This window comes from Triticum dicoccoides, chromosome 7A (assembly GCF_002162155.2).
Source record: "Triticum dicoccoides isolate Atlit2015 ecotype Zavitan chromosome 7A, WEW_v2.0, whole genome shotgun sequence".
In the NCBI taxonomy this organism is placed as follows: Eukaryota; Viridiplantae; Streptophyta; class Magnoliopsida; order Poales; family Poaceae; genus Triticum; species Triticum dicoccoides.
In genome coordinates, this window is record NC_041392.1 from 636,707,404 (window position 1) to 636,735,157 (window position 27,754).

At 46.3% G+C, this 27,754-nt stretch overlaps 1 protein-coding gene and 1 pseudogene across 1 annotated transcript; one reads left to right on the forward strand and one right to left on the reverse strand.

Moving 5' to 3' along the window:
- Window positions 1–1,894: 1,894 nt before the first annotated feature.
- Window positions 1,895–6,622, forward strand: LOC119329328. The gene is made up of 12 exons (XM_037602343.1): window positions 1,895–2,295; window positions 2,403–2,565; window positions 3,016–3,099; window positions 3,424–3,540; window positions 3,663–3,839; window positions 3,927–4,130; window positions 4,220–4,704; window positions 5,026–5,125; window positions 5,413–5,472; window positions 5,555–5,647; window positions 5,735–5,854; window positions 5,996–6,622. The coding sequence occupies exons 1-12, from the start codon at window positions 2,210–2,212 to the stop codon at window positions 6,308–6,310; spliced, it is 2,004 nt and encodes a 667-aa protein (XP_037458240.1). The 5' UTR covers window positions 1,895–2,209; the 3' UTR covers window positions 6,311–6,622.
- Window positions 6,623–10,605: 3,983 nt separating this feature from the next.
- Window positions 10,606–13,869, reverse strand: LOC119333752 (annotated as a pseudogene).
- Window positions 13,870–27,754: the final 13,885 nt, after the last annotated feature.

A 27,754-nucleotide genomic window follows, 5' to 3' on the forward strand; every position in this document is an offset into this window, starting at 1 on the left:
TTTGCTTCCTCGTCGGCGTCCGCAAACCCTAGCCATGGGCCTCTTTGGCAGCAGCAAGGGCAAGGGCAAGGGCACCCCCGACGCCTCGTCCTCCGTGCTCCCCTTCTCCTCCTCCTCCTCCTCCTTCGGTGGCGACGCGTTTCCGCCCTGGTCGCCAGCGCCTGCACATCCCGGTGCACCAAGCGCGGTGGCACTGGGAGTACAGGCAACCATTGCCGTACCCGGATGTCACGCTGCCGCACCGTTGGCATCTGGATCCGCAGCGGATCCCGGTGCCGGCGGTTCCTCATACCCAACGGGCGCACGACGACGAGGTGCGCAGGCGCCGCGCGCAGCTCACGCCGGAGCAGCGTCGGCTGCCAGAGTAGTACGCCGACTATCCCAACTGGGAGGCGTGGTTCGCCCTCGAACACGAGGAGCAACGTCGCTCGGGTGTCGACGTCGTTCTCACCGCCGGCCCCGCAGGTAGAGCCGGAGGACATGGAGGCGGAGTACCAAGCCGCCCTCGAGGAGGCCCTGTAGCACGCGCTGGAGGCTAGCCGCCTCGAGGAGGACGCCCATTGGGATGGGCTGGAGCAAGCCCTTGCCCTGTCGGCAGCGGGGGACTCTGTCCACACCATGCTCTTCGTGCCGCCACCGCCACCGTCGCCGCCCGTCCAGCCCAAGCCGGAGCCGGAGCCGACGCGTAAGCGCTGCCCGCCTCCACCCACTTGGCCGGAGGAGGCCTACTCGTGGACGGGTCAGTACCGCGAGTGGGTGAGCGCGTCTCCTGTCCACTTCGCCACGGTGTCGAAGGAGGAGGCGGCCCACCTCGAGCGATGGAAGGAGCACTGGCTCCGCCAGGAGCAGGCCGATGACGAGGAGTAGATGCGCTACGACGCCATGCTCCAACACGACGCGGAGGCGCTCCGGCTCGAGGAGGAGGAGGAGGAGGAGCGCGCGCGGCTTGCCGCAATGCCGCCACCCCAGCAGACGCCGGAGGAGGCTGCCCTGGCAGCGTACCAGGCGGCGTTCGGGTGGGCTGGCCCTGCTCCGGTCTTCATCGACCTCACCGACGACGACGGCGTCGACGGCAAGTGCAAGAGTAAGGCCGACGACGTCAAGGACAGCGTGCCGGGCGACAGCAGGCGGACGCAGACTTTTTTTAATGTTTTATTTAATGTTTATTAGATTTAGGTGGAATTTGGCCGGCGTTTGACCGGCTATTTTATGTTTATTTATGTTTATTTCGTGCAATTTTTTTCACGGCGGTACATTTAGGTCGGCCTCCTCATTGAACGGTCAAGCCGACCCAATTTAACTATGCGGATGCACACGTCCGTCTAGCCGACCCAAGCAGACAAAGCGCGCGTTCGTTTGGGCCGTCGAAGTTGATCTTACTGCAGTAGCTCAAGCTCACTTCACTGGCCCGGAACGAAGTTACGCAGCAGCAGCAGCAGAGGAGAAGGAGCCCCACCACCTGGCAAAGGCGCAATTCTCACGAGTTGAGTCCAGATCAGAAGAGAGCGTGACCACCTGGCCTGGCCACCATTTTTCATCCATGGACACAAACATAAACCGCACACCTACTCTACTCCTCCTCCTAGGAGTACGTACAGTACCACCAACAGTCCAACACAATCAATCAGCACAGCACGCAACGCGACACGGCACGAGCCGCGTCTCCTTTCCCAGACCGGCCGTAGCGCAGCCGGCCAAGCCAAAGACCCGATCCATCCCACCACGCCACGCCGTCCCCCTCACCAACTCCACCAACAAACCGTCCCTCTCCTTCGCTGCGCCGCGGGGCCCGCCCGCCGGTCCGCGGCCAAAATCAAATCTGGGAACCTCGTCGACCGACCGACCGATCGACGAGACGCCCCTGGCCTGCGGCGCCGTGCCTCGTCCCCGAGACCATTATTGCGGCGCGGCGTCGTGGGCTCACTCGCTACGAGCTCACCAGTGTGATAGCGTGTGTGAGCTAAGCCGGTCGTCACGGCGCCATGATCGCCAGCACAAAGCGCATCGCCGCCACGGTCATTAGCGAGCGACGGGTAGATAGGCTTTGCTGCCAGCCACCCTTGTCGTTTGCCCCGTTCCCTTGCCGGTGTCCGGCTCTCCGGAGGCGCTTAGTTTAGTGCCGCGGCCAGTACGTACCGCGCGTCGCTGAGCCGCGGTGGGAGGGCTCTCTCGCTGTCTGTGTCTGGAGCCGGGAGGAGGGCGGTGGTGGATGCTGTGCGTCCGCGCGGAGGACGCGCTGGCGGCAGCGGCGGCCGTGGCCGCGGCGTCCGACAAGATGCGCGCCTCCGTGACCCTGTCAGCCCCTGCCCCTCCCCCGTTCGTATGCTTCCGCGCTCTTGATTTGGGTGTTTTCCTGCTCGCTCACCAAAGCTGCTGCTGCTTTTCTTGGCCCGCGCGCGCAGGGGCGGCTCGATCCAGAGGGCGATGCAGCGGATGGGCCGCGGCGGCCGGAGGTCGGGCGGCGACGCGTGCCCCACGCCGCCGCCGCCGCCGGAGCAGGAGCAGGAGCGCCCCGCGCGTCTCGCGGCGGGGAGCGGCGAGGCGTCGTCGGCGAGCTGCTCCGCGGTTGGTCTCTCCTCTTCTACCCCAACTCCTTTCTTCTCTGGTGAATGAATGCGTCGCGCCCGTACAGTCAACGTCCGATTTCTTGCTTCCCCGCACCGAGAATTAGAATTTCCGCTCCGGGAATTCTGCAAACAAGGTGTTGTTTTTGTGCATTCCCCGCCATTGGCAGCAGCAGCGCGAATCATCAGCTTCAGACAAGCTGTCTGCCCGCGTGCTGAATTCGAGGGCCCCCAAGACGAGATGCCACTTTCCCCTTTGCTTGCTACTAGTACTCCAGTAGTTTTTCACCTGCTCTCGCTAGGAAATTTGTGAGTTTCCACTCTGTTCGCCGCGCCAACTGTCTGCATTCTCCTCCCCGGCCGATTGGTTTCACCCGGCGGCAATCCTGTTCACTGGAATGTTTCAGGTGATCCATGAACCTGATTAACTGGTGTGGTGTTCCCATTGCAGGATGATAGCAGCAATGGTGGCGGCAAGAGGGAAGGGGCCTGGAGGGGCGGCATGCGGCGGTACAGATCGCAGCTCGAGCAGGAAGTGAGTTGCCTTCCATAATTGCTTCATCTTCTCTACAATTTCGATGTCTGTGCTACTGTGATGCTGTTTACAGCTGAAAGGATCATGCTTTCATTTGTGTTGTGAGTTGTGACAGCATGTTGTGCTCCTTTGTTTGGCTGAAAATTCCTTCTGGGAAATGGGAATGGGAATGATCCTCAAAATGAACTGGTTATGCTTGACATTTACTGGAGCTAATTTGCTGAATTTATACATATATTACACGTAACTTTGGTTTTGGGACATATATGGTGCAACTTCAAAGGAATGAGATCCAGTATTCTCAGATGTGATTACATGCCACAGGTCAGGAATTTGCAGAGGCAGCTCCAGGAAGAGATCGACATGCATCTTGCGTTGACAGATGCCATCACACACGATGCCGAGCTGATACTTAAATCTTCCACAAAGCTACCAAACAAGGTCTGCACACATCAGTGTATTCTTTTTTTTTTTGCCACAAATACATGGTACATATGTTTGTAATTTACTTGTGATTGTAGATGGCCACCATTGAATATTATTTTTTAACATCTTATTTCCAGGCGCAGGAGCTCGTAGATAGCATATCCTCTTTAGAAATCACTATCTCAAAGCTCGAGACGGATCTAAGCGATTTACGCTACCAGCTGTGTCATGTAAGGACTGAAAGGTTACTAGTAGAAAGTAATCCAGAATGCTTACTATCGACACCATCAACTAGTAAATGCACAGGGGATGAAGTAAGTTCTCTTTGTAGCAATAATCTCATTGGGAAGTCCTTATTTCTGTCCGGAATTGCTGACGGTTTGTTTGTTTTACTTTCAAAGCACACATCGGCGTTAAGAGATTTTAAGTTGGAGGAATATGAGTCAGTTCAGTCAATGGAAGAATATCTATACCCTGAACTTGAAGAACGGCACGATGTTGAAAAAGAGAGTGAAAATAGGGAGAAGATGTCTACAAGTGGGCAGCTAGAAGAGCACCAAGACGTCAGTTTAAATATATTTCTAGAAAAACACCAAGATGAAGAGGTCCTACTTCATGCCTATTTACCAGTAGTTTATGTTCTATGCAAAATATTTAAAGTTGTCAGTGAAGTAAAATCTTCTTGTTCCTGCAGATGCAAGAGCCAAGCTCTACAGAGAAGGATGGCAAAGAGTATCTTGGAATAGATGCATTGTCATTTAGGGAACCTGATCCGAAGAAACACAGCATGAATGGAAACATGTGCAACAATCCAAATCAGCTCTCTGGAGAGATGGTGCGCTGCATGAGAGATATCTTCCTACATTTATCTCGATCGTCGAAGATATCACCAAAGTTGTCTTCTGATAATTCGTCTTCATCAGCGGGATGTTTATCTGGCTCTACATTTACGTCTGTGTCAGATTCATCTTTAATGGCCTCAGTGCTGCGAAGCCCTTCAGTTGATTCAGATCACGATGAAGATATTATAGATGAAGTGGGGAACTTTGATCCATACAGTGTTAATGGGAAGGAAGCTCGAAGAGACATTGGGAAGTACTGTTCAGTAGCCGAAGTATCTTGGATGAATGTATGCAAGGAACAGCTTGAATATGCATCTGATGCTCTCCAAAAATTCAGGTTTCTTGTTGAACCCTTGCCTAAAGAAATTAATACTAATGAACTAATTGCATGCTTACATAAATAGTCAAACAGAATTTAGATGAACTGGAGGGAAAATTATTTGAGACAGCCTGGAGTAACAATAGAGCACATGACATGATGTAGTATCATTTACTGAAAAAATGTGACCACAAAAGCTACATTTTGTAAATGAAGGTCTCAAAAGTGCTTGTTTTTACCTTATAAGTCCAATAGAGCACTATGGTGTTGGTTATCTGAACAAAGGATGTTCTTCATGCCATGGCATGATCTAACTGTTTAATTATTCTTTATCTGCAGGTCCCTTGTGGAGCAACTATCAAAGGTTGATCCTACCCGTATGAACTGTGACGAGCGGTTAGCGTTTTGGATCAACCTTTACAACGCCCTAATAATGCATGTAAGTACCATCCATTGCTTAGCATACATGGAAAGATGAAAAGTATTTCTTCTTTGTTCGCAAATCGTGTTCATTTTTTTTTGTCAGTAGGAGTTTTGAAGGCAATAGTTAGTGTTATGTCACAATAGTTGTTGTGGTGATTTTAAATACTCAGCAGTTCCACTGAATTATGTGTTAAAAAACAAGTTGCTGCTTTATGCCCCACTGTCAATTATTCACGGGCCATGTGTTGCTGTTATATATTCTTGGCTGCTCACATGCCAAATTATGTGCATATTTTTTTGCAGGCATATTTAGCTTATGGAGTCCCCGGGAACGACATTAAGCTTTTCTCGCTAATGCAGAAGGTTTGTCTAATGGAGCACTTATTTGGTTATAGCCAGGTTTATTTCATTACATATCAATAACAAACTTAAGCTAATGTTGCAGGCCTGTTACAAGGTTGGTGGGCAGTCCTTCAGTGCAGCTGAAATAGAGTTTATAATCCTAAAGATGAAGAACCCAGCACACCGGCCACAGATCGTACTATCCATTCCTCATTTGTCGATCTAATTTCTTTGTCATGCAAGTCAACATTCATTCATCTTACCGTTTTCCCTCCCTTTGCAGTCTTTGATGTTAGCCCTTCACAAGTTCAGAGTCACCGAGGAGCACAAGAGGTATTCGGTCGACGACGTGGAGCCCCTGGCGTTGTTTGCACTGAGCAGCGGGATGTTCTCCTCACCTGCTGTAAGTGGATGAGCTCATCTTGTCAACAACAAGTATACACCGGCAATGTGTTAGTTAAATAAACCAGAGCTACAAGCACAACCGACCGTTGCTGCAAAGCATTTTTTAACCTGATGAAACAACTTGCTACGTACGTGACAGGTGAGGATTTTCTCGGCCGAGAACGTTCGGCAGCAGCTGCAGGAGTCGATGAGGGACTACATCCGGGCGTCGGTCGGGATCAACGACAAGGGGAAGCTCACTGTCCCGGCGCTGCTGCAGAGCTACGGCAAGGGCGCGGTGGAGGACTCGCTGCTGGCCGACTGGATCTGCCGGCAGCTGACGCCGGCCCAGGTCGCGGCGGTGCAGGACACCACGTCGTCGCGCAAGCAGCGGCTCCTCGGCTTCCGCAGCTTCACCGTCGTCCCGTTCGACTCGACGTTCCGGTACCTCTTCCTGCCCGACGACCACCACTAGGCAGACGCAGGTCGGCACCGAAGAGAGACCAAGGGTGGGCATTTTGACAGAAAGATTAGCTCTGTACATGTTGTGTAAGCTCCGGGGGAGGCCGATTCTTTTGGTTGCTCTGTAAAGGCCATTGATTGGTTGGTTTGCTTGCGTCCTGTGTATGTGTGTAGTAATAAAGGGAGCTGCGTGTAATTTTGCTTGAGCTCCCTTTAGCATGTAGTGGTAGAATATAATAGCTTGTATAACAAAACATGGAAGGATAAACTTTTACGAGTGTTGTTGATGTTGTTTTACAAGTTTTACTGCTGCTAGTTGGAAAGAGAGGATGGCAACACCATGTTACCTGACTGCCGGCTTTCCATGGTGAGGCAGGCAGCACGCGCAAGCCACCACCGGTTCTCATGGCATCATTTCCAAGGGCACTGACTGTCTGGAACTGGGCTCTGAACCTGTGGTGTGCTCCCTGGAACAGGATCGCGCTTGTACATGGAAGATACTCCGTAGCCGCTAAAGAAGGTGCCCCCGGTTTGACCTGCAGCGTACAGGCCGTTGAAGGGTATGAACTATTGTCAGTAGCGTTACACTTACACCGACGGCTAGTGTTCCTGAATGTCTTGCTGGAAGTTTTGCCTTGAGAATTGGAGACAAATGACTGGGCATGGCCAGTCAAAGATGGATGGGATGGTGTCGCTGCCTAAGTTTTGACCATTCAAGATGACCATACTACTTACTACAGTATCTTTTTAACTGGTGGTTCGTTTCCCTGATGATGACAAGTGCTGTTTAGGGAAGGAAACATCCATATTAACCCAGAAGTTCAGAGCTGCTGCAAGTCAGACAACCAGGAACAGGACTGTCTTGTGTCTGCATCATCTTGACGCTGCAAACTTGCAAGCTTATGCTAAAAGGAGGTCCACCTCTTACACACAAGCCCCTTAATTAGCACACAAGATACAAACAAACTACTGGCCTTTACAGAGGAGGAAGAATTGCAATACCTCTGGATGTTGCCAATGTTTCTCATTGTAGTTGAGTTGATTTTGAATTCAGATGATGCATTGTAATTCCCTTAACTCAGTGGGTCAATGTAAATGAATATGATAATCAATGAAGTAAACACCATTGCCGTCGTCAAGTATTGATTTTCTCTGCAGTGTGCACATGAAACTGGTCTGGCATATACAGCAACTGTACTGAACGAAAATTGCAGCAGTTGCAAAATTCAGAGAGGAAGCACACGAGCTGTACATACATCAGATGCACACATCAGATGAAAACATGGAAAGAGATCTAGTGGCAGATGCTTGCATACATCAGACTGATCATAATTGTGATCCAATCCAATGGTTTTACATAAACCGAATCCCTTGCATAAATCATCATTTGTGATCGTAATTCAAACTGATTCACGGTCAAATTAAGAATCTCACTCGCATTACTGGAAAACATGCCAGTGAAATTCTCCTACGCATTTGCAACTTGTATCTTATCCTTTGCCTCCTCTGATTTTCTCAGCTACTGAAAAACTGCTGACTCGAAGGTTCACCCACACGGACTCAATAAAGGAACTGGCTGCTTGTTTGGTGAAGCAACAACAATACGGTTTTGCTTCGGAATTTTGCAGCTGAGATCCCGCATTCCCCTTCGAGCACGCAGAGTTGAAACTGGAGTCACCTTCTTCATGCTAGGTGAAGCAGAAGTTACAGGCAATGTTGTAGAGCCAAAGGAACACCAAGCGACTGAACAAGAGACCTTCTTCAAGGATGGTGTAGAGTTTGACAGATGGCTGCAATATGATGCCACCTTTTTCACATTCTTGACTAGTTACTCTTTTCCGAACATGGTTATGTGCATCACCACTCAAACGAAGTATTGTGAAATCAGAGATGAATCCATTGGATCTGTGCCTCAGTACACACTTTTCCGACTAGAGCAGCAGAATGCTTTAAGAAGCCACAGAAGCATACAAGAATAAATAGATACGAAAAGATTACTAAAATGCTCTGCAAAATTCAGACCAACAATTCTCTCATTCATATCCAAAATTGATTACAGTATAACTTGATAGTCGGTACATCAAGGACTTGCTTAGCTCAAAGCTTCACTCACACATACACACAAGAGTTCACCAACCAATGCTACTCCTCAGAAACTGCAACTTTAACTCACCACGACGCCAATGCCTAAGAATCCAAGTCAGCCAAGATTAATTTTACAGAAGGGTCAGCATAGTCTCCAGACGCCAGGCAGCTCACATGATTACTGTGTGTATCGACAAGTTCAATTCTACTCCTTTTTTCCTGCTACAAGCCGGGTAGCAAACGGGCGTTTTGGATTTTGCGACGAGTGCGTTTTACGCTCTGTCTCGTGCCGGAATTGCAGTACATGAGCTTCCTTTTTAGGCTCATCTGCTTTACTTTGATTTATTGAAAATGCCCTTTATTTACTTAAACCCTTACTTAGGACCAGGTGTGGATGTAGTGTAACTATGCCGTACACATCTTAACAAGGTTTTTGCTGCCTAGCTAGATGGAGACTCTGCTGACACTCTTGTAAAATTACTAATGGCTGAAAGGGATTGAAAGAACACTAGAAATCTTGGTGATTAAGTGCAGAACCTAGAGATGCAAAGATTAAATGAAACTCATGTGTGAATGGTTTAGGAAGGACTGGCTTAACTCTGCTTTGCTTCCTCTGATGCATGACTACCACCAGCAAGCCTGCACTGCTGATGATTTCTTCCTCTGCTTCCATCACCCGAGCGCTCATCCTGGATTTGCATCGCTTGAGCAAAGTCCCGTCGACGAGCCATCTCGAGGAGGTGAGCTTGATAACGCCATGCGTGCTGTCTTGCTTTGAGCAGCTCCTCAGGGGACTTGGTCACGTCGGAGTAATGGATCCAGGGGTCGTTGAACTGCACCGTGTCCGCCATCTGCTCCATCTTTCGCCGGGCCTCTGCTCTGCTGCGCTCGATGTCCTGCCGACGGCTGGCCTCTTCTTTGGCGGCAGGGTGAGCCCAATCCATGACGAGGCGAGCATTCTCAATCAGTTGGCGCATGCTGATCGGCTGCTTCGACTGCGTCGCGCTCGCCGGAGATTCGGCGACCTGGTTCTTGATCCCGGAGGAGTGGAGCGGATCCTTGCCGCTGCTGGGAGACGGAAGCTTGCTGCCGTTCTTGATGTTGGCGGGGACGGCGACATGGAACTCGCCCCCGGAGCAGGCACCGCGTACGCGCTTCGCCGCCGGCGGTTGCTCGCCGCGCACGGATCCGGGGCGCTTTGGCTTCTTGGCAGCCGTGGGGTTCGCCATCAAGGTGGGGTTCACGCGCACGCGGGAGGAGCAGGAGTGCAGGTCGGCGGAGGCGGCGGCGCTACGACGCGGGAGCAGAGACGGCGGGAGCACCGTGGTGCCGGCCATGGTCGCGGCAGCGGAGTTGATCGAGGAGCGACGATCCGGCGTTGGGAGGGAGAGGAAGATGGATCGAGGGAGGCTGATCGGGGGGCAAGATCAGATGGATCGGGAATTTGGGAAACAGGGCGACCAAGAAAACGGGGACGCGGGAGACGCGGCAAGCAATTTGAATCCGAGTCGAAGTCGGCCCAGGCAGGCAAACGGGGACGCGGGAAACGCGCACTTTGGTTTTTGAATCCGAGTCGGCCCAGGCATGCATAGCTAAAACTGGCGGCAAGAGACTCGGATTCAAATTGCTTGCATAAAGCCCAGAAGAGCAAGATTAAACATGATGGCATGAATGTCTGAATCAATTTTGGCACGAATGTCTGAATCAGAGTTAACATCAGAAGAATGCCTGCTTGTTAACTTTCAGAGTTAACATCTTAACCACCATTGTGCATTCAGAACATTTCTTTTTATCTTGAACAACACTTATTTTGATATCCTGATGTGTTCGTAGTGTGTGCAGCTACAGATCTGAACTCCGAGCTCTGTGGTTGCTGCTTGTCAAGCTGAAGTTTGATGATTTCTCATTCTCAAATTGAATGTGCCTATGTCCCTATAAAAGAACATGCGAATAACTGAACATGAGCAAACCTGGCTAAACTTCACTAAGAAGTGGCTAGAGTAGTAGCAGAAAAACATGAAACATTATACGTTTGGATTACAATGTAGCTGATGGAAAATCAGTCTGGTAGCTGGTACCAACCACACACACACATGTTTATTTTCACTCCACAAAACTGATCTTTGATATCTCGAATATGTACGCTACCTGAGCCATAAAAAGCCCATAATCCTCACCTCACATTTTTTTAATTATATATGCTACTGAATGTTTGCCATCATATCAAACCTCGGGGTCAAGAATGATTCGAACTCTAGTCGACATTGGAGCTGAACTCGTTATTGTTATGTCTATTGTCCTGCTTGATTGGCCCATATATGTCGATGACGTGCCTCTGTCGGCACACCCATGGATCAGCGCGGTGGGTTGCTTAGGCTCCATTGGTAAGCTTATGCATTCAGAGTTCAGCATTGCAGCAACATCTGTCATGGTAGGCCGGTCTGCTGGATCTTCCTGAGCACAAAGCAGTGCCACCTGAGTGCATTTCGTTATCTCAGCGACTTCATATCCGTCCCCTAACAACGGATCCACAAGTTCTTCCACATACGCCAGGCCTGAAATAGTTTTTCAACACTTGACATGAGATAACTGTAGCGCAAAAGAAGGAAAATAATCTGGCAACAATAGTAAACATCTCGTGAATGCGAACTATATGAAATCTTGCTTCAAATAGATGTTCAGTTCATTCACATCTCGTACAAGATCACCAACAGTATCCCCTCGCTTGTCGAGTATGGTATTCTTTCGGCCACTAATAATCACCAGAACCAAAACGCCAAAGCTGAACACATCTGTCTTCATCGAGTAAACACCTCGAGATGCATACTCTGGAGCTTTGTAATCACTGAAAAAGTGAAACAAAGGATGTCAAAACTGTAAGATTAGAACATTTGAACACAAATGATGGGAATTTGTGATTATTGATATAGCAAGCAGATGATACCTGGTTCCCGCGACCCTACTCGTGCGGTCTTCTGCTAGTTCCTCCGTAAAGAAAGATTTCATATAGAGGGAGTACATCTGAACTCAGTGTTCTAGCTGATCCAAATTCAGTAAGCTTCAGGTTCATGTTATAATCCAAGAGGATATTATGCGGTTTCAAGTCTCTGTGGACAAGCCAGAAAATGGAGCCTTTATGCAGGTAAACAAGGCCCTCTGTTAACCCTATAATTATCTTGAATCGCTTAGCCCAGTCTAGCAATCGTCCTTTTGTTTTGTCTGGAAAAGATAATGCAATTGCAGTTCCTATCAACTGTTGACGTATTGCTCTAAACTAAACTAGAATAGTTTTTATGATTCGAGCAACAAAGAATCAGGTCAGGTGAAAACTAGATCTGTTGTAGTCTTCCATTTAACTGTAGATGTTTTGAATTCGTGCACATATTTATTAGGAATTAAACAAGGTGTGAGGATTTAGTGGTTGCTACTATGGTCGTCAATGAGCACATTTCTAGGCGGCGGCCCAGGTTTATGGGGTCTGTGAATAAAATTTTGAACCAAAACAAAATTTGACAAAGGCGAACATTTCTAAAAAATCATGATCATTTTTTGAATTTGTGAACAAAAATTGAAAACAATAACAATTTTTGAAAGGCATGAACATTTTTTGAAGTCCCAAATATTTTTGAAAAAAACATTTTTTTGAATTTGTGAACAAAATTTGAAAATGAAAACATTTTTGATGTTTTGATTTTTGAACAACTTCTGAAAAACATAAACATTTTTTGAATTTGTGAACAAAAATTGAAAAACATTTTTGAAAAAACATTTTTTTTGAATTTGTGAACAAAATTTGAAAATGTGATGTTTTGAACAATTTCTGAAAAACATAAACATTTTTTTGGCATAAAGAAAAGTAAATTTGAAAAAAAACTGTAAAAAGGAAACATAAGAAAAGAAAAAATAAAGAAACAGAAACAAGAACAAGAAACGAAAAAAGGAAAAAAATTGGTTCAGGAACCTCATAGAAGGTTCCCAAATAAAAGAACTGGCTGGGAACCTTTATTAGCACACAAGATGCATATATACAAACTAATGGCTTTTACAGAGGAAAAAGAATCGGTCACCCCAGAGGATCTACAAGCATGTGCATGTACAGTGCAGAGCTAATCTTTCCATTTCCCAGCGTGTCAAAATATGCAACTCCTAATTTCTCTTCAGGAGGAAGCCGGGAAGCTGTGGATGGCGCTCAAGGTACCTGTGGATGTTGCCAACGTTTCTCATTATAATTGACTTGATTTTGAATGAAGCTAATTCAGATGATGTAATTCCCTCACCTCAGTGGATCCATGCCAATGAATATGAAATTCAGACAACATATCTGTTCTTCTCCAGGAAAATAGCATATACACCAATTGTCTGAATGAAACAGGCTTTTCGGCGCCTTCCTGATGCGACAAGTAAATTCTGCATCAGGACTCAAAAGTTCAGCAAGCAGACATATCTGTTCTTCTCCAGGAAAATAGAAGTTATCTGGAATAGTAGTTCAAGCACAGAAGTGATCTTCTTGGTGGGATCATCACATCCAATGCTTTTACATAAAACATACTACAACAGACTGATCCAATGCTTTTACATAGAACAATCCCTTGCATTAATTGATCAATTGTGATCATAATGCACACTAATTGTTGGCCAAATTCACTCGCACTACCGAAAAACATGCCAGTGAAATACTCCTACACACTTGCAACTAGCACTAGTGACTCTGCTTTGCAACACTAGCACTGCAGATTGCCGACTCTGCTTCCTCTGCTTTGGTCAGCTAAGCAAGACTACCACCAACACTAGCGCTGCTGATGATTTCTTCCTCTGCTTCGATCACTTGACCACACATCCGTGGATTTGCATCGCTTGAGCAAAGTCCCGTCGACGAGCCATCTCGATGCGGTGAGCTTGATAACGCCAAGCTTGCTGTCTTGCTTGGAGCAGCTCCTCAGGGGACTTGGTCACGTCGGAGTGATGTATCCAGGGGTCGTTGAACTGCACGGTGTCCACCATCTGCTCCACCTTTCGCCGGGCCTCCTCTCTGCTATGCTCGATGTCCCGCTGACGGCTGGCCTCTTCTTCGGAGGCAGGGTGCGCCCAATCCATGGCGAGGCGAGCGTTCTCGATCAGTTGGCGCATGCTGATCGGCGGCTTCGATTGCGTCGAGCTCGCCGGAGATTGGGCGACCTGGTTCTTGATCACAGAGGAGTGGAGATTCTTCGGATCCTTGCCGTTGCTGGGACATGGAAGCTTGCTGTTCTTGATGTTGGCAGCCACCGCGACATGGAGCTCGCCCCCCGAGCAGACACCGCGTACGCGCTTCGCCGGCGGCTGCCCGTCGCACACGGACATGGGCCGCTTCGGCCTCTTGGCAGCGGCGGGATTAGCCATCAAGGCAGGGTTTACGCGCACGCGGGAGGAGCAGGAGTGCAGATTGGCGGCGGCGGCGGCGCTAGGGCGCGGGAGCAGAGACGGGGGAAGCACCGTGGTGTCGGCCATGGTCGCGGCCGCGGAGTCGCGAGAGCAACGATCAAACGACGATCGCGAGATCACGGATCCGGCGGCGGGAGGGAGGAAGAGGATGCGGTGGAGGGCGAGGTGAGATAGATCGGGAATTTGGGAGAGCAAGAAAGAAGGGACGCGGAGACGGGGCAATTGGCGGCAATCAGCGGTATGTCTGTCTGTGGTTTGAATCCGAGTATAGCTCGAAAGCGCGGGGATTTGTACATTTACTGTAGTGACGCTATCTTTCCAACTTGTTTCAGAAAGAAAACAATGACAACAACACTTGTACGTCCCGCAACAAAAAAATTGGAGAATAACTTGAGTATCCACATTACTCAGCGTTATAATTACATTCTGAAGGAAATCTAGCGCCGCCGCCGCCACCCAAAGAAACACCCCTCTTCTCCGCCACCGCCGGAGGAAGCTGCAGGGCGAAGCCGCTGCGGCCGACGGCGGCGGCGAGGACCTTGCTTGCGTTGTGGGGGTGTCCTCGGGCAAGGCGGAGTCTCCCTCGGCGACGACGGTGGCTGCGATGTTTTGGGCTGGAATTTGGTGGGGCTTCGATGAATGGAGAAAGAATCATTGACAAGGTTTGGAGGTCAAACTCAAAGTATAAAAGGCATGGGGATTACATTGCAAGTGTGGGTGATTCCAAATCAATGGAATAATTATTTTAGCTCCCTATAAGTATTGGGAGGATATATGTTTTAAAGAGAAATCATCACGTGAATTTCCCTCAATTTAAATGGATAAAAAATCCATGCAATTTGAGTTGCAATAATTATTGACATGGTGGCATGATGAAATGATGCAATGCAAAAAAAACATCGAGCAACCCATATAATAATAATTACGGAAATAATCGGTCTCGGGCTGTTACAACTTTTTGTTGTTTAATTTTCGCACATATGGATAGTATTGTGGTCATGCTTTCTGTAAATAGGAAAATATGAGGGTGTTTTGTTCAAAAATGCGTCTCTCTGGTTGACTTTTTGACGGTGTTTTGTGTAAAAACACATCACTTGCAAGTGATGCATACACATGGATACGCCACATACGCGTAGTGTGACCATGTTTGCACGCTTGAGTCAAGTTAGTTGATCCCGAAGGTACGACACCCCCAGTCAATCTCTCAATATAGACCTATAGCTCTCTGTCCGGTTTTGTACAAAATTGCTGCCAAATGCATTACTAATCGGATGAGATTATTTATGGGTCTGATTATCAGTGAAGAGCAAAGCACTTTTGTCCTTGGTCGCCTGATCACTGACAATGTTTTAGTGGCATATGAAAGTGTGCACACAATGAGAAGGCGGAAAAAGGGAAAAATTATGCTTGTGCTGTCAAGTTAGACAAGATGAAAGCTTACGGCCGAGTGGAATGGAATTTTCTGGAGGCAATCCTTATTCGGCTAGGTTTCAGCATGGTCTTTGTTCGACTTATCATGAAGTGTGTATCTTCAGTACGGTTCTCTGTACGTGTTAATGGAGAATTGTTACCCTATTTTACTCCATCCCGCGAATTCAGACAAGGCGACCTGGTTTCGCCGTATCTGTTTCTTATTTGTGCTGAGGGTTTCTCCTGTCTTCTTAAGTACTATAATGGTGGATTTATAGACAGAGGAATTAGAGTCAGCTACAAATCACCTTGGGTTACACACCTTTTATTTGCAGATGATAGTCTCATTTTCATCAGTGCTATATCCCAAAGTGCTGTAAGGCTGAACGACATTCTTCGAATTTATGGGGAAGCGTCGGGGCAGTGTGTGAATGGGGAGAAGAGCTCAATATATTTCAGCTCAAACACACCAGCTCAGTTGCAAGAACAGTTGAAAGCTATTCTGAATATTGCAGTAGAGGCTTTCAGCGAGCGATACTTGGGCCTTCCTACTGCTGTTGGACGTATAACTAGTGGAACCTTTAATCACATCAGAGAGAAGGCTCGTGGCAAAATGCAAGGATGGTCTGAGAAGCTTTTGGCTTGCGCGGGACGTGAAACACTACTCAAGTTAGTAGTACAGGCAATTCGTACGTACTCGATGAGTACCTTTTTGCTCACCAAGAAAGTTTGTAAGAGTTTGACTTCTCCCATGGCCAAGTTTTTCTGGAGTAGTTCTCTTGACAAAAATGCTATGCACTGGGTGTCATGGAAAGATCTCGCTACATCAAAGTGTAAAGGAGGAATGGGTTTCCGTGAACCTCATCAGTTCAATCTAGCACTATTAGGGAAACACGGATGGAGGTTCTTAACGAACCCAGATTCCCTATGTGCGAGAGTTTTGAAAGGACGTTATTTCCCTGATACGGATTTCATGCATGCAACTATACCAAAATCTGCTTCTGCAACATGGAGAGCGATTATAGTAGGCAGGGAAGCTTTGACTGCTGGCCTAATAAAAAGAGTTGGTGATGGGACATCCATCGATGCCTGGACGGATAAGTGGATCCCTGGAACTATTTCTATGTCCCCGAGCTTCAAACCATTGAATACCAATGTCCATCTTGTTTCGGACCTGATTGATGAGGACAATTGGTCATGGCGGCATGATCTTGTGAGATCGACATTCATTACACCTGACGCCGAGGCGATCTTAAACATACCCATTAGGCGAGGAGGTGGAGATGATTCCTTTGCTTGGGCCTTTGAGAGATCAGGCAACTACACTGTTAAATCGGCGTACCGTGCTCTAATGACTCAGAATGAGCGTCTAGCTCTAGGAGAAGGGACGGCTACCGGCACCTCAGGAGATGAAAAACAATTGTGGAATGCTTTGTAGAAACTCAAAGTCATCCCAAAAGTACACGTATTCTGGTGGAGAGTACTTAGGAAGATCCTTCCAGACGAGTGCACTCTCAAACACCGACATATTGCTGTTATAGACCGATGCAATGTTTGTTTAGCAAGAAAAGAAGACCTCATGCATGCTCGCATTCAGTGCTCTCACGCACAACGTTTTTGGGGCGAAGCTTGGGGCTGGTTCGGTGTAAGACTGCCATGACTACACCCGGATTCCTGGGCTCAAGATATTCTATGTGATGACCGAATTGCAGAGGAAGATCGTGCTAAGATAATCACCATCATGTGAACAATTTGGCACTCTCGCAATCGCATCAAGCATGGAGAAGAAGGAAGGGACCCGGTTTCGGCTCTCAGAAATACCAAGGAGGCGCTGGCGATCCTTGATCTCCCTCGGAACCTACCTTTGGTTTTACCAGGATATGGCTGGAGGCCACCAGATTCAGGAGTCATCAAGATCACTACTGACGGGGCCCTAAATTTTGCCGCCGGAAAGGGCGGCACGGGCGGTGTAGCACGCTCCTCCTCGGCGAGCCTGGAGCAAACCATTCGTGGGTATCTCAGACCCACTGATCATCGAAGCCTTGTCACTCCGAGAAGGAGCTCGGTTTGCGGCACTTCGAGGTTTTTCGCATGTGATCATGAAGGTGGACTGTCTGGAGTTGGTGACACTCTGGAACACTCGTCACAATTCCCGTTCAATTGTGGCACCTATCTTACAAGAAATAGGAGAGCTAGTTCATAATTTTCCGTTTTTTGATATTCAGCATGTAAATCGGGCGGCCAACTTACCGACACATCTTTGTGCAAAACGTGCTTGCACTTTGTCTGTGACCGAAAGTTGGCTCGACGAGACTCCTCAATTTCTGGTAACCAGCCTTCTGGCTGATTGTCCAGGAAACACATTCATGCAATAAAGCTCTCTGATTTGATGGCAAAAAAAGGTGACTACAAAACCGTATTTTAAAATTTGTAGCACCAAACTGAATATGTGATGCAAGTTCTATGACTCCCGGTGATATTACCTGTTAAGCTTAACAACTAGGGATGGAGCACACCAATGATTTGGAGGAGGCTATGATGGTTGGCAATTGGCATGGCTTGTCAGGATACATGAATTAGATAGCTTTGCCCTTCTGCACGTGAAAATTTACAAAGCATTTAATGAAGGAGAGACGGAGGCAAAAGGCTGATGAGGGGAGGAAGAACCCTTCTCTCTTAAATCTGATAATGATAGATAGATAAATTGCAAAGTAAAATAAAAGAAGAAAAATTACAACAAAGTATTTTCTATTTTACTAATATGATTTAAATAGATCCGAGGGCCATAAATTTTCATTAGAGACTTCCCGCAAAAAGTTTTCATTAGAGACTTATCTCTCACAAAAATAGCATACGCTGGGTAGACAAATTACTGTTGGGCAATTGATAGAAAAGTGCATAGTTACGATGATATTCATGGCAATCATCATGTATATAGGCATTACGTTCATCACAAGTAGGCATAAATGATTCTGCATCTACTACTATTACTCCACCAATTGACCACTATCTAGCATGCATCTATCATACTCTCTCCGTTTTTATTTACTCCGCATATTAGGTTTGTCGAAAGTTGAACTTTATATACTTTCAACAAGTTTGTAGAAAAATATATTAACATATACATCGCCAAATATATATCATTGAATTCACCATTGCATATATTTTCACATATATAAATCTGTTATTGTAAATGTTCATATTATTTTCTACAAAATCGGTTAAACTCTTAAAGTTTGACTTTAGTCAAAGATAATATGTTGAGTAAATAAAAACGGGACGTGTATTAAGTTAATGACAAACAGAGTAACACTTTAAATAAGAAGACATGATGTAGATAGAATAAAACCAAGCAATATGATTAAACCATGTCGCTTTATCCTTAGTGGCAACAATACAAATACGTGCCTCGCTATCCTTGCTGTCAGTGGGTGAGGACATTGCAAGATTGAACCAACTACAAAACACCTCTCCTACTAAAGATAAATCAATCTAGTTGACCAAATGAAACGGATAGGTCGGAGGGAAATACAAAGCTATAATAATCATGCATAATAAAGTTCAAAAAAGACCCAATTACTTTCAATGAATATTCCAATCATAAACCCACAACTCATCAAATCCCAATAAACATACCGCAAAAGAAGGTTACATCGAATTGATCTCCGAGAAGAACATTGTATTGATGATCAAAGAGAGAGAAGAAGCCATCTAGATAATCATTGTGGACCCGTAGGTCTGTCGTGAACTACTAACACATCATCGGAAGGGCGACAAGGTTGACGTAGAAGCCCTCCGTGATCGATTCCCCCTCCGACAAAGTACCTGAAAAGGACTTCATATGGGATCATGGGAGAACAGAAGCTTGCGGCGGCGGGAAAAATGTTTCGGGTGGCTCTCTGTTGGTTTGGGATTTATGGGGATTTATAGAAGTGGAATTAGGTCAACAGGAGTTGCGTGGTCCCACAAGCTCAGGTGCCCCCTGGGCACGCCATGTGAGCTTGTGGCTCTCCTATAGATCTTCTGACCTCCTCCTGAACCTTCTAGGATTTCTTCTGGTTCAGAAAAAAATCATCATAAAGTTTCATCGTGTTTGGACTTTGTTTGGTGTTGATTCTCTGAAAAACAAAAAAACATGCAGAAAACAGGAACTAGCATTGGGCACTGAGTTAATAGTTTAGTTTCCAAAAATAATATAAAATTGCATATAAAATATCCAAGATTGATAATATAATAGTATGAAACGCTAAAAAAATTACAGATACGTTGGAGTCGTATTTTAGAGATATTCTTAGGGACCTCTCGGTGTGACAACATCCATGCCGGAACACTTCAACGAGAAATAAGAACAATACCTGCAGCGGGATCGACAATATAGTGAGCATGTGCATGACGCATGAGGATACCAATGCACCTCGGGTGTTGTAAAGTATCACAGAGCAAAGGTAACATCACATAATTACCAAAGGTTCACTTGAAATGTCATTCGTATAATCATAGTGATCGATATGGACATCCACGATTCCGCTTTCAGTCATTGAACAAAGGGGTTTCGTTCATGTATATGATTTACCGAACCTACTAGGTCACAAGTTTAAGGTAATCATGATTTGCTGAGTGTTAATAGGATGAGAGTATCAAGGATTTATTTGTGGAATTGTTTCATTAATTTTCGGAATAGTTCCGACAGGAAGTGAAGCATTTCGGGGTCACCGGAAGAGTTTCAGAGTTTATGTGTTGTACCTGGTATTCTCGATGTGACGCTCTCGATTCAATCCTACACTAATCATACACGCAAATGTGTACGATCAAGATCAAGGACTCACGGAAAGATATCACAACACAGCTCTAGACACAAATTAAAATAATACAAGCTTTATATTACAAGCCAGGGGCCTCGAGGGCTCGAATACATAAGCTCGAACACACAAGAGTCAGCGAAAGCAACAATATCTGAGTACAGACATAAGTTAAACAAGTTTGCCTTAAGAAGGCTAGCACAAAAGCAACAACGATTGAAAAGGCAAGGCCTCCTGCCTGGGAGCCTCCTAACTACTCCAAGTCACCAGCGGCCGTCACATAGTAGTAGGCACCCTCGGGGTAGCAATAGTCATCAGTGGTATCATCTGGCTCCTGAGATCCGTCATCTGGTCGCAACAATCGGGTATGGGGGGAAAAGAGGTAGCAAAGCAGCCGTGAGTACTCATCCAAAGTACTCGCAAGACTTGCATCAGTTCTAAACTAAGTATGGATCTGTATCAAAGGAAATGGGTTGTATCTGTGGACTAAACTGCAGAATGCCAGAATAGAGGAAAGGCTTAGTCCTATCGATGACTAGCATCTTCTGGAAACCACCATCTTGCAGCAACAGAAGGGAGTAGAGTAGCATAAAGTAAAGTAGCAGTAGTGTTATCAATCTCGGTCAGAGATCCTTTCTCGACTCCATGCGAGAAAGCAATCCCAGAGCCATACTATCCATTTCTCATCCACAATTCATTTCTCATGCACAATTCTCTTCTCATCACAAGTACCCAGTTCTAGTTGTATCGATCGGGATACAACTCCAAGTGTCCGTTACCGTAGGACAAGCTATCGATAGATGTTTTCTTCCCTGCAGGGGTGAACCAACTTACCCACCACGCTCAATTAACTCCGATCGGACATACTTTCCTGGGTCATGCCCGGCCTCGGCCAAACAATACGCCGCAACCCGACCTAGGCTTAATAGAGAGGTCAACACGCCGGACTAGACCTATGCCCCCAGGGGTCATGGGCCATCTCCCCAGGAACTCCTGCACATTGCGTACGCGGCCGGTGAGCAGACCTAGCTACCTCCTTCATCAAGGCAGGAGCTTACGCAGTCCAACCCGGCACACGCCGCTCAGTCGCTGACGTCTATTAAGCTTCGGCTGATGCATACGACGCAGAACGCCCATACTATGCCCACGTGATGGTTAGTGTTATCAGGCCAGAGGCCCCTCGGATCAAATATCCAAATTGTAGTGGATTAGGAGCACGCGGTAACGAGCAGAGACTCACGATCGATGTGACCCCATCGCCCCGTCTCGAGTACTTGCGGCAAGGGCTAAGAATGCCCGGCCGCGCCTCGTAAGTATCTCGCGGGCACCTTTCAGGTTAACCCGACTCCACATCACTCGCTATTAAGCTCGCGCGGGTACCCCTCGGGGCCGACCCGTCTTTAGTAACATGATTCAGTGTAAAGTCATAGTAACCATAGTAGTTGTGTGTCTAACACCAAGGGGAAAACCCGAGGAATCACCCCCGGTGAATTCCACTCGATGTTATCATCAAGGTGAACGTAAGAGGATCCATTCTCGAGGTTCATGCTTGAGGGGTTGCACGACAGAGCCGTAACGGAAGTGGTTAAGGAGGAAACCACCCTCGATGACCACGACCGGATAGCTACACTACAGAGATCTCATCAGGAGTGATGTATGAGGTTCCACCCTCGGCACTCGATGGTAACTCTACAGAGTCGAGCAACACAAGGGGAAAGTGATGTGCGGTGTCGGGGCCTGGACGTCGATCATGTTGATCGAGTCATCGAACATAAAGCGAGGCAACTGGGACAAGGTGGGGGTCACTGATGGATCACTAACCAACCTATACTAAGTAGTTTAGGATAAGCAGGTAAGGTATGAAAACGGGTACAAAACAGGCTATGCATCAGAGTAGGATCATACAGAAAGCAGTAGCAGTTCTAATGCAAGCATGAGATGGAAAAAAATGGGCGATATCGGAATGCTCAAGAAGGGTTTGCTTACCTGGAAGCTTTGCTGAAAAAGAAGAAGTGTCGTCGTCGACGTAGTCGATCACAGGGGCATCAGCAGCGGTCTCGGGGTCTACCGGAGAGGAGAGGGGGAAGAAATAGTAAATACAAGCAAACAGATGCATGACAAGACAATAAGCGGTGCTAGGGGTGTTCTAACGCAGTGTTATACGATACCAACGAAGGAGAAAACATCTGGGAAAGTTTTCCCGAAGTTTAGCATTTTCGGACAGATGAAACGGAGGGGGACGGTTGCAGGTTTGCTATGCTAGGACGTGTGGCGGACGAATGAGTTGTGTATCCGGGTTCGTCTCGTCGTTTTGAGCAACTTTCATATATAAATTTTTTTCATCCGAGCTATGGATTATTTACTACTAATTTTCAACGATTCAAACATTATTCTAAAAATTATGGATATTAAATTAAATTCGAAAATAAAACAGTAAAATACTCTTTTTTTACCTTGTGGAGTGCCAGCCACAGTCAAAGACATGTGGGGCCAAGTCAAAGTCAACAACAGAGCAATCTATTGACTGGGTCAAGCAGTGAATAGTGCATGGGTCCCGCGTGTCATTGTCTCGGGATAAACTAGGGCTAAATAAACTGGTTAATTAAAGGAGGAGGTCCCACTTGCCAAAGGTTAGTAACTAACCTATCCAATCTAATCTAATCCTAATTAATCTAAACTAACCGGCCAGCCCATCTAGCAGTGGCCGAGCTGGGCATTTGCATGCACACGCTCACGCTGTCACGCACGTAACCATGGCCGAGCCATGGCCATGGCACGGCCGGCCAGCAGCAGCTGCGACGAGCGCAGCAGCAGGCAGCAGTAAAGCAGCAGGAGCAGCGGCAAATGGTGGCAGCGACAGCAGGCCGAAGCAGCGTGGAGTAGGGGCGAGCGGCGGCAGCAGGAGGGCATGGGGCCATGGACGGCAGCAGCATACGGGTGCGCGCACGCGTACACGACCAAGGCGAACTCGTGGACCGAGACCTACGGCGCGGATCGAGTGTACAAGGAGGGGGGATGGAGGAGGACCTCACCGTGGTGCGGATGACGAGCTCGGGGAGGCCGGATGTGGACGGGAACGGTGGGAATCGACGATGGCCGCCGACAATGTACGTGATGAAGACGACGGCGATGCCGAACGTACGAGCCGCGCCGGCTTGAGCTGATGCCCGGGACGGACGAAGCCGGCCGCCGCGGATCTCCTGGATGTCCTCCCACGTGAAGGCGACGACGGTGGCCGTGACGGTGACGATGGCGCGGCGACGATAGCTTCGGTTGTGTGCGGGGGAGCGTGCAACGGCGCGAGTGAGGAAGAAGTGGCGGCTAGGGTTTGTCTAAGGCGACGGGGTGGTCTTGTAGGACGTCTGGGGTGCACCGGATGGTCGACACGGCGACATCGGCTGATGTGGGCATCCATGTCATAGCTGAGAGTTTCAAAACAACTACATGCTCATCTGATCATGCGAACAAGCAGATTATTGGTGTTGCAAAAATCCCTATTGAGCTTGTTGCACCAGATGAAGTTAAGCCAACATTTAAAACTTCATGTGCTGTACACACGTTGTGGTAGGAAATATACGAGTCAAGTTTGATTCGGTTTGGTACAGGTGCAGTATACGTGAGTAAGTCTTTGGTCTAGTACTAGTTACGTGGTTATCTTAGTCTCCTAGATGATTAAGATGGCCGGATAATTAATTAGTTAAATTCCTTGGTTAGTTTGAATAGAAGATAGAGTCCGTATCTATCTTGGGTGCTTTAGTCGGTTTGGTCAGATTGGTGTCGCCTATATAACAGGCAGGCTTTGGCTGTGTATCCAGTTTTTTTTAGTTTTTAGTTTTTCTGAGATTGAAATAAAGCAGAAAATTCCCAGTCGGAGGACACCATGTACTGCGTTTCTGCGATCTTTTGAGGGATCGACTGTTGCTGCGTTGAGGCTGCTGATCTTGCCGCAGATTGGTTATTGTTCTTGTTAGATAATAGCAAGGGCTGAAATCTCTTTCTACCTGATCATTTACTTTGAGTACGTTATTTTTCTAGTTATCACAGATTGTTCTGCTACGCCGTGACGACTACAGTACTGTGAAAGATCGGGCCGCGACACGCACGAATTAGTGTCTTGCTAGTTCGGTCATTATCATCGGCAGCCTCAGCGGGGTGGATGACCGCCACGCCATAGTCTCTGTTTCCTGTGTACTCCCTCTGTCCGTGAATAAGTGTACATCTAGCTTTTGTACTAAGTCAAAGTTTTAAAATTTTGACCAACTTTATAGAAAAAAGTAGCAGCATTTATGACACGAAATTAGTATCCGTAGATTCGTTTTGAAATGTACTTTTATAATATACCAATTTGTTGTCATATATGCTACTACTCTTTTTTATAAATTTGGTCAAAATTTTAAAACTTTGACTTGGAACAAAAGCTAGGTGTACATTTATTCACGGACGGAGAAAGTATGCAGGAAGGGGATAATTTCTCCCATTGGGCTGGGTCCAATGTACTATAGCACTAGAGCCCACTAGCATAGTACTAGTTAGGCCATTTTCTTTCTTTTCTTATGTTTTGAAATTTCTTTTAGCAATAAATCATTTTTTTAAGAATGTGTGGCTGGTCTCAAAAATCAAAATGCAATATACCTCACTGCCACAAAAAGTTTGGGAGTGATTGGAATTAGTTTGGAATTTTCATAAATTAGAAAAGGATTTTAGATGTTGTTTTGGGCATTGTTTAACCAGGTAAAGCATTTAATCACTTTATAAAATGTTGGTTTCTCCATGACAAATACTCAATGAATATTTGCAATGTTGTCAACTATTTTTCTTGCATGACAGAAAAAGTAAATATTTGACTTGTATTTCGAATGGAATTTGGATTTGATTTTTATCAAGTAGCAATTTGGCTTAGTTAAACTTGATGAGATGGCATCGTTAGTGTGAGGTCACTGTAGCATGACACTCGGGGTGTTACAAATCTCCTCCACTACAAGAAATCTCGTCCCGAGATTTAAGCGGTGGAGTAAGGGGAAAATACTCAGGAAGGACGGAGCTCAACACAAGATAGGTACATGTGGGCTATCTTGCGAACGTGGCATAGAGGCATCTCTCGAGTTAAAAATCAAGAAAGTCATCAAGAGCAAGGTAAGAAGGTGCAATAAGAAGCTTCAAGCGGATAGACAATTGTCTAATGTGTGAAACAGAGTGTGAAAAGGGGTTCAGAGCAACGAGAATAAGTATTGCGTCTGAAACCAGAATAGATCACTAGGAATGTGGTTCGTGAATTACAGACGAAGCCAAGCGTGAGGAATAACTCTAGAAACAGGGGTGTACAGAAGAGTCAGGTTTCGATCCTGTGGAACTGTGGGTTAAAAGCGGGAAGGGTGCTAACATTTTACACGGTCATGGTAGCAAGGCATGTTAGTGGATAGCCTGTCACTTATGTTGGTAACAACGTTGGTACCAGGGGCGAGGGGCGAAGAGAACCATTTTCCTGCTCGTTAAGACGAGGCGGACCAATAGGCAAAGTTCTCGTCCATCGGTGGTTACAGGAATGTCAACAACAATAATAACATGGTCTTACTGCCAAATTGTGCACCAAGGTGTTTACATAAGCAGGGAACTATTACTGCTTAGATCTCATGAATCATAAGAAAGGTTAAACAAAACAATGGAAGGGGAAAATATGATTGTTAGTTTAATCAGAACAATAGAAAGGAAAATGTGTTTAAACACAATTGTAAGGAGTATTCCCTTCCCAAGGACAAGCAGAGGGCGATATCCATGGCAGGATAGCAGTATAAAACCATTTAGGTAAGAGGAAAGGAGTTTCATGACATTACCCATACAACTGTGTTTGGATAATTGATAAAGAAAATTTAGTATCGTGCTTCAAATGTTCTTATTGAAGATCGGATTACCACAGACATGCCTCGAGATACCATTGACATGGTTTTCAAGCAAAGGTCAGACTTTGGATACACAAAGGATCCATCGGAAACAACTTAGAAAATAAGTCATACAATTTCAGCAAGGAAAAGATGAGGGTGTGGCCGACGGGCTCAGCAACAATCCATCGACATGTCAAAAAGGATGTATTTCCAAAATTATATGAACAAGTTGGCGTTGGGGAAAACAAGAATGTTGTCGATGATAACACAAATCATCGAGGGGCAAGGATGGTATTTCTCATCATGAATTTGATTAATATCCTGGAAGAGCTCAGAATGTTGACGATGATCATGACACATTTGTCGAGAGATTTCATGAAGATGTAATCAATCGGCGATGACATCAAGTCAAAGGAATGATGAAGTGAAAGGTTATTGGAACCACGGATACGACACAAGCTCGAAATCAAGCTTGTTGTTCGAGGTGAAATGATAAGAAGAAGAAGAAGATCGACGTAAGCTTAGCTCGTCGTCGAAAGTTGCTCCGGGAAGAAGGACCGGGTAGCATAGTTAAAATTTGCTCGATAATGATATAGCCGATCAGGATAGGAATGATGTGATGGAGTATCATTCCAATGAGAAGTCACAAGAGGTAGTGCAATGACACAATATCCTTGAGATAACAGGGGGCAATACTCGAGGTAGATCAAAATAGAGGTTGGACAGATGAAATGATCTGCAGAAGACAAGTATTTTAACTTGTCCGGGAAATGGAATCAAGGAGAAAATATGGTCGGAACCACTTTTGCAAAGAATCGATTTAAAGATGCAAGATGAACTTATACCAAGGGAACATTTGATTATAAGAGAAGCTTCCATGATAAGATCTACATCGTGTCTATGGGCATGAACACAAAGTTGAAGGTCAACTCCCACTTCTTCAATGCATAACCTCTCATTTACTTCTCGCTTTTGACGAAGTTGTAGTGTAGAAATTTTTATCCGGCGTAACACCAGTAGAGTATGAACCATAGAAATTTCCGGGTTCACACAAATTAGGGAAAGCATTAGTTCAACCCGTCGGGGAATCTTAGGAACATTTGCAAAAACTTTAGAGGTAATTAACTCAAGCTCGAAAGCAGAGCATGGTTGACAAAAGCAGATGATAGAATTTACCAAGGCATTATGTGTCAGGGCAAAACTCACAAGTTTAATGAATATGAAGGACATCGTCGGATAATAATCCAACCAAGGATATGGCGATCCATAAAAGATCTTATGTGAGTATCGATACTCACCCAGAAGAAGAAAGAATGCAAAGGCATCGGGTTATAGATATAACTGGATAACTTCAAAGCTTGAATACAAAGGAATTACGATTTTCAAATCAGAAGATTGAAGCAGAGGCTCTGATCAAAAGATAATTGAGTTGAATCGATACAGATCCACAATCAATCAAGGTTTGAAGCTCATGTTTGGAGTGACGTCTGAGCCGGAAGGATGAATGCTAGGATCTGATTGAGGATTATGAGCATTCGCGACATATTTGATCAAGGGACTCGAAACGATAGTGACAGAGGATGTCAACAAAGATTACTAGAAATATGGAATTAACCATAATGCAAGCAAACAAGAATTTCAACAACAATAGGCTGCTGAGGATTTTCGAAAGATCGAATGGTATTTCGAAGACTTTTGTGAAATACCTAAACAATTGGGGATGAATGAATCCCCGGTAATTGTGAGGAATTATCCGTACACGTATTCATGAGGAAAAGGAGCTGCAACGCAGACGGCACAAAGGATTCTCGGAACAACGGAGAGTACTAGTGGTATCTTGTAATAACAGGAGCAACTAGGGGT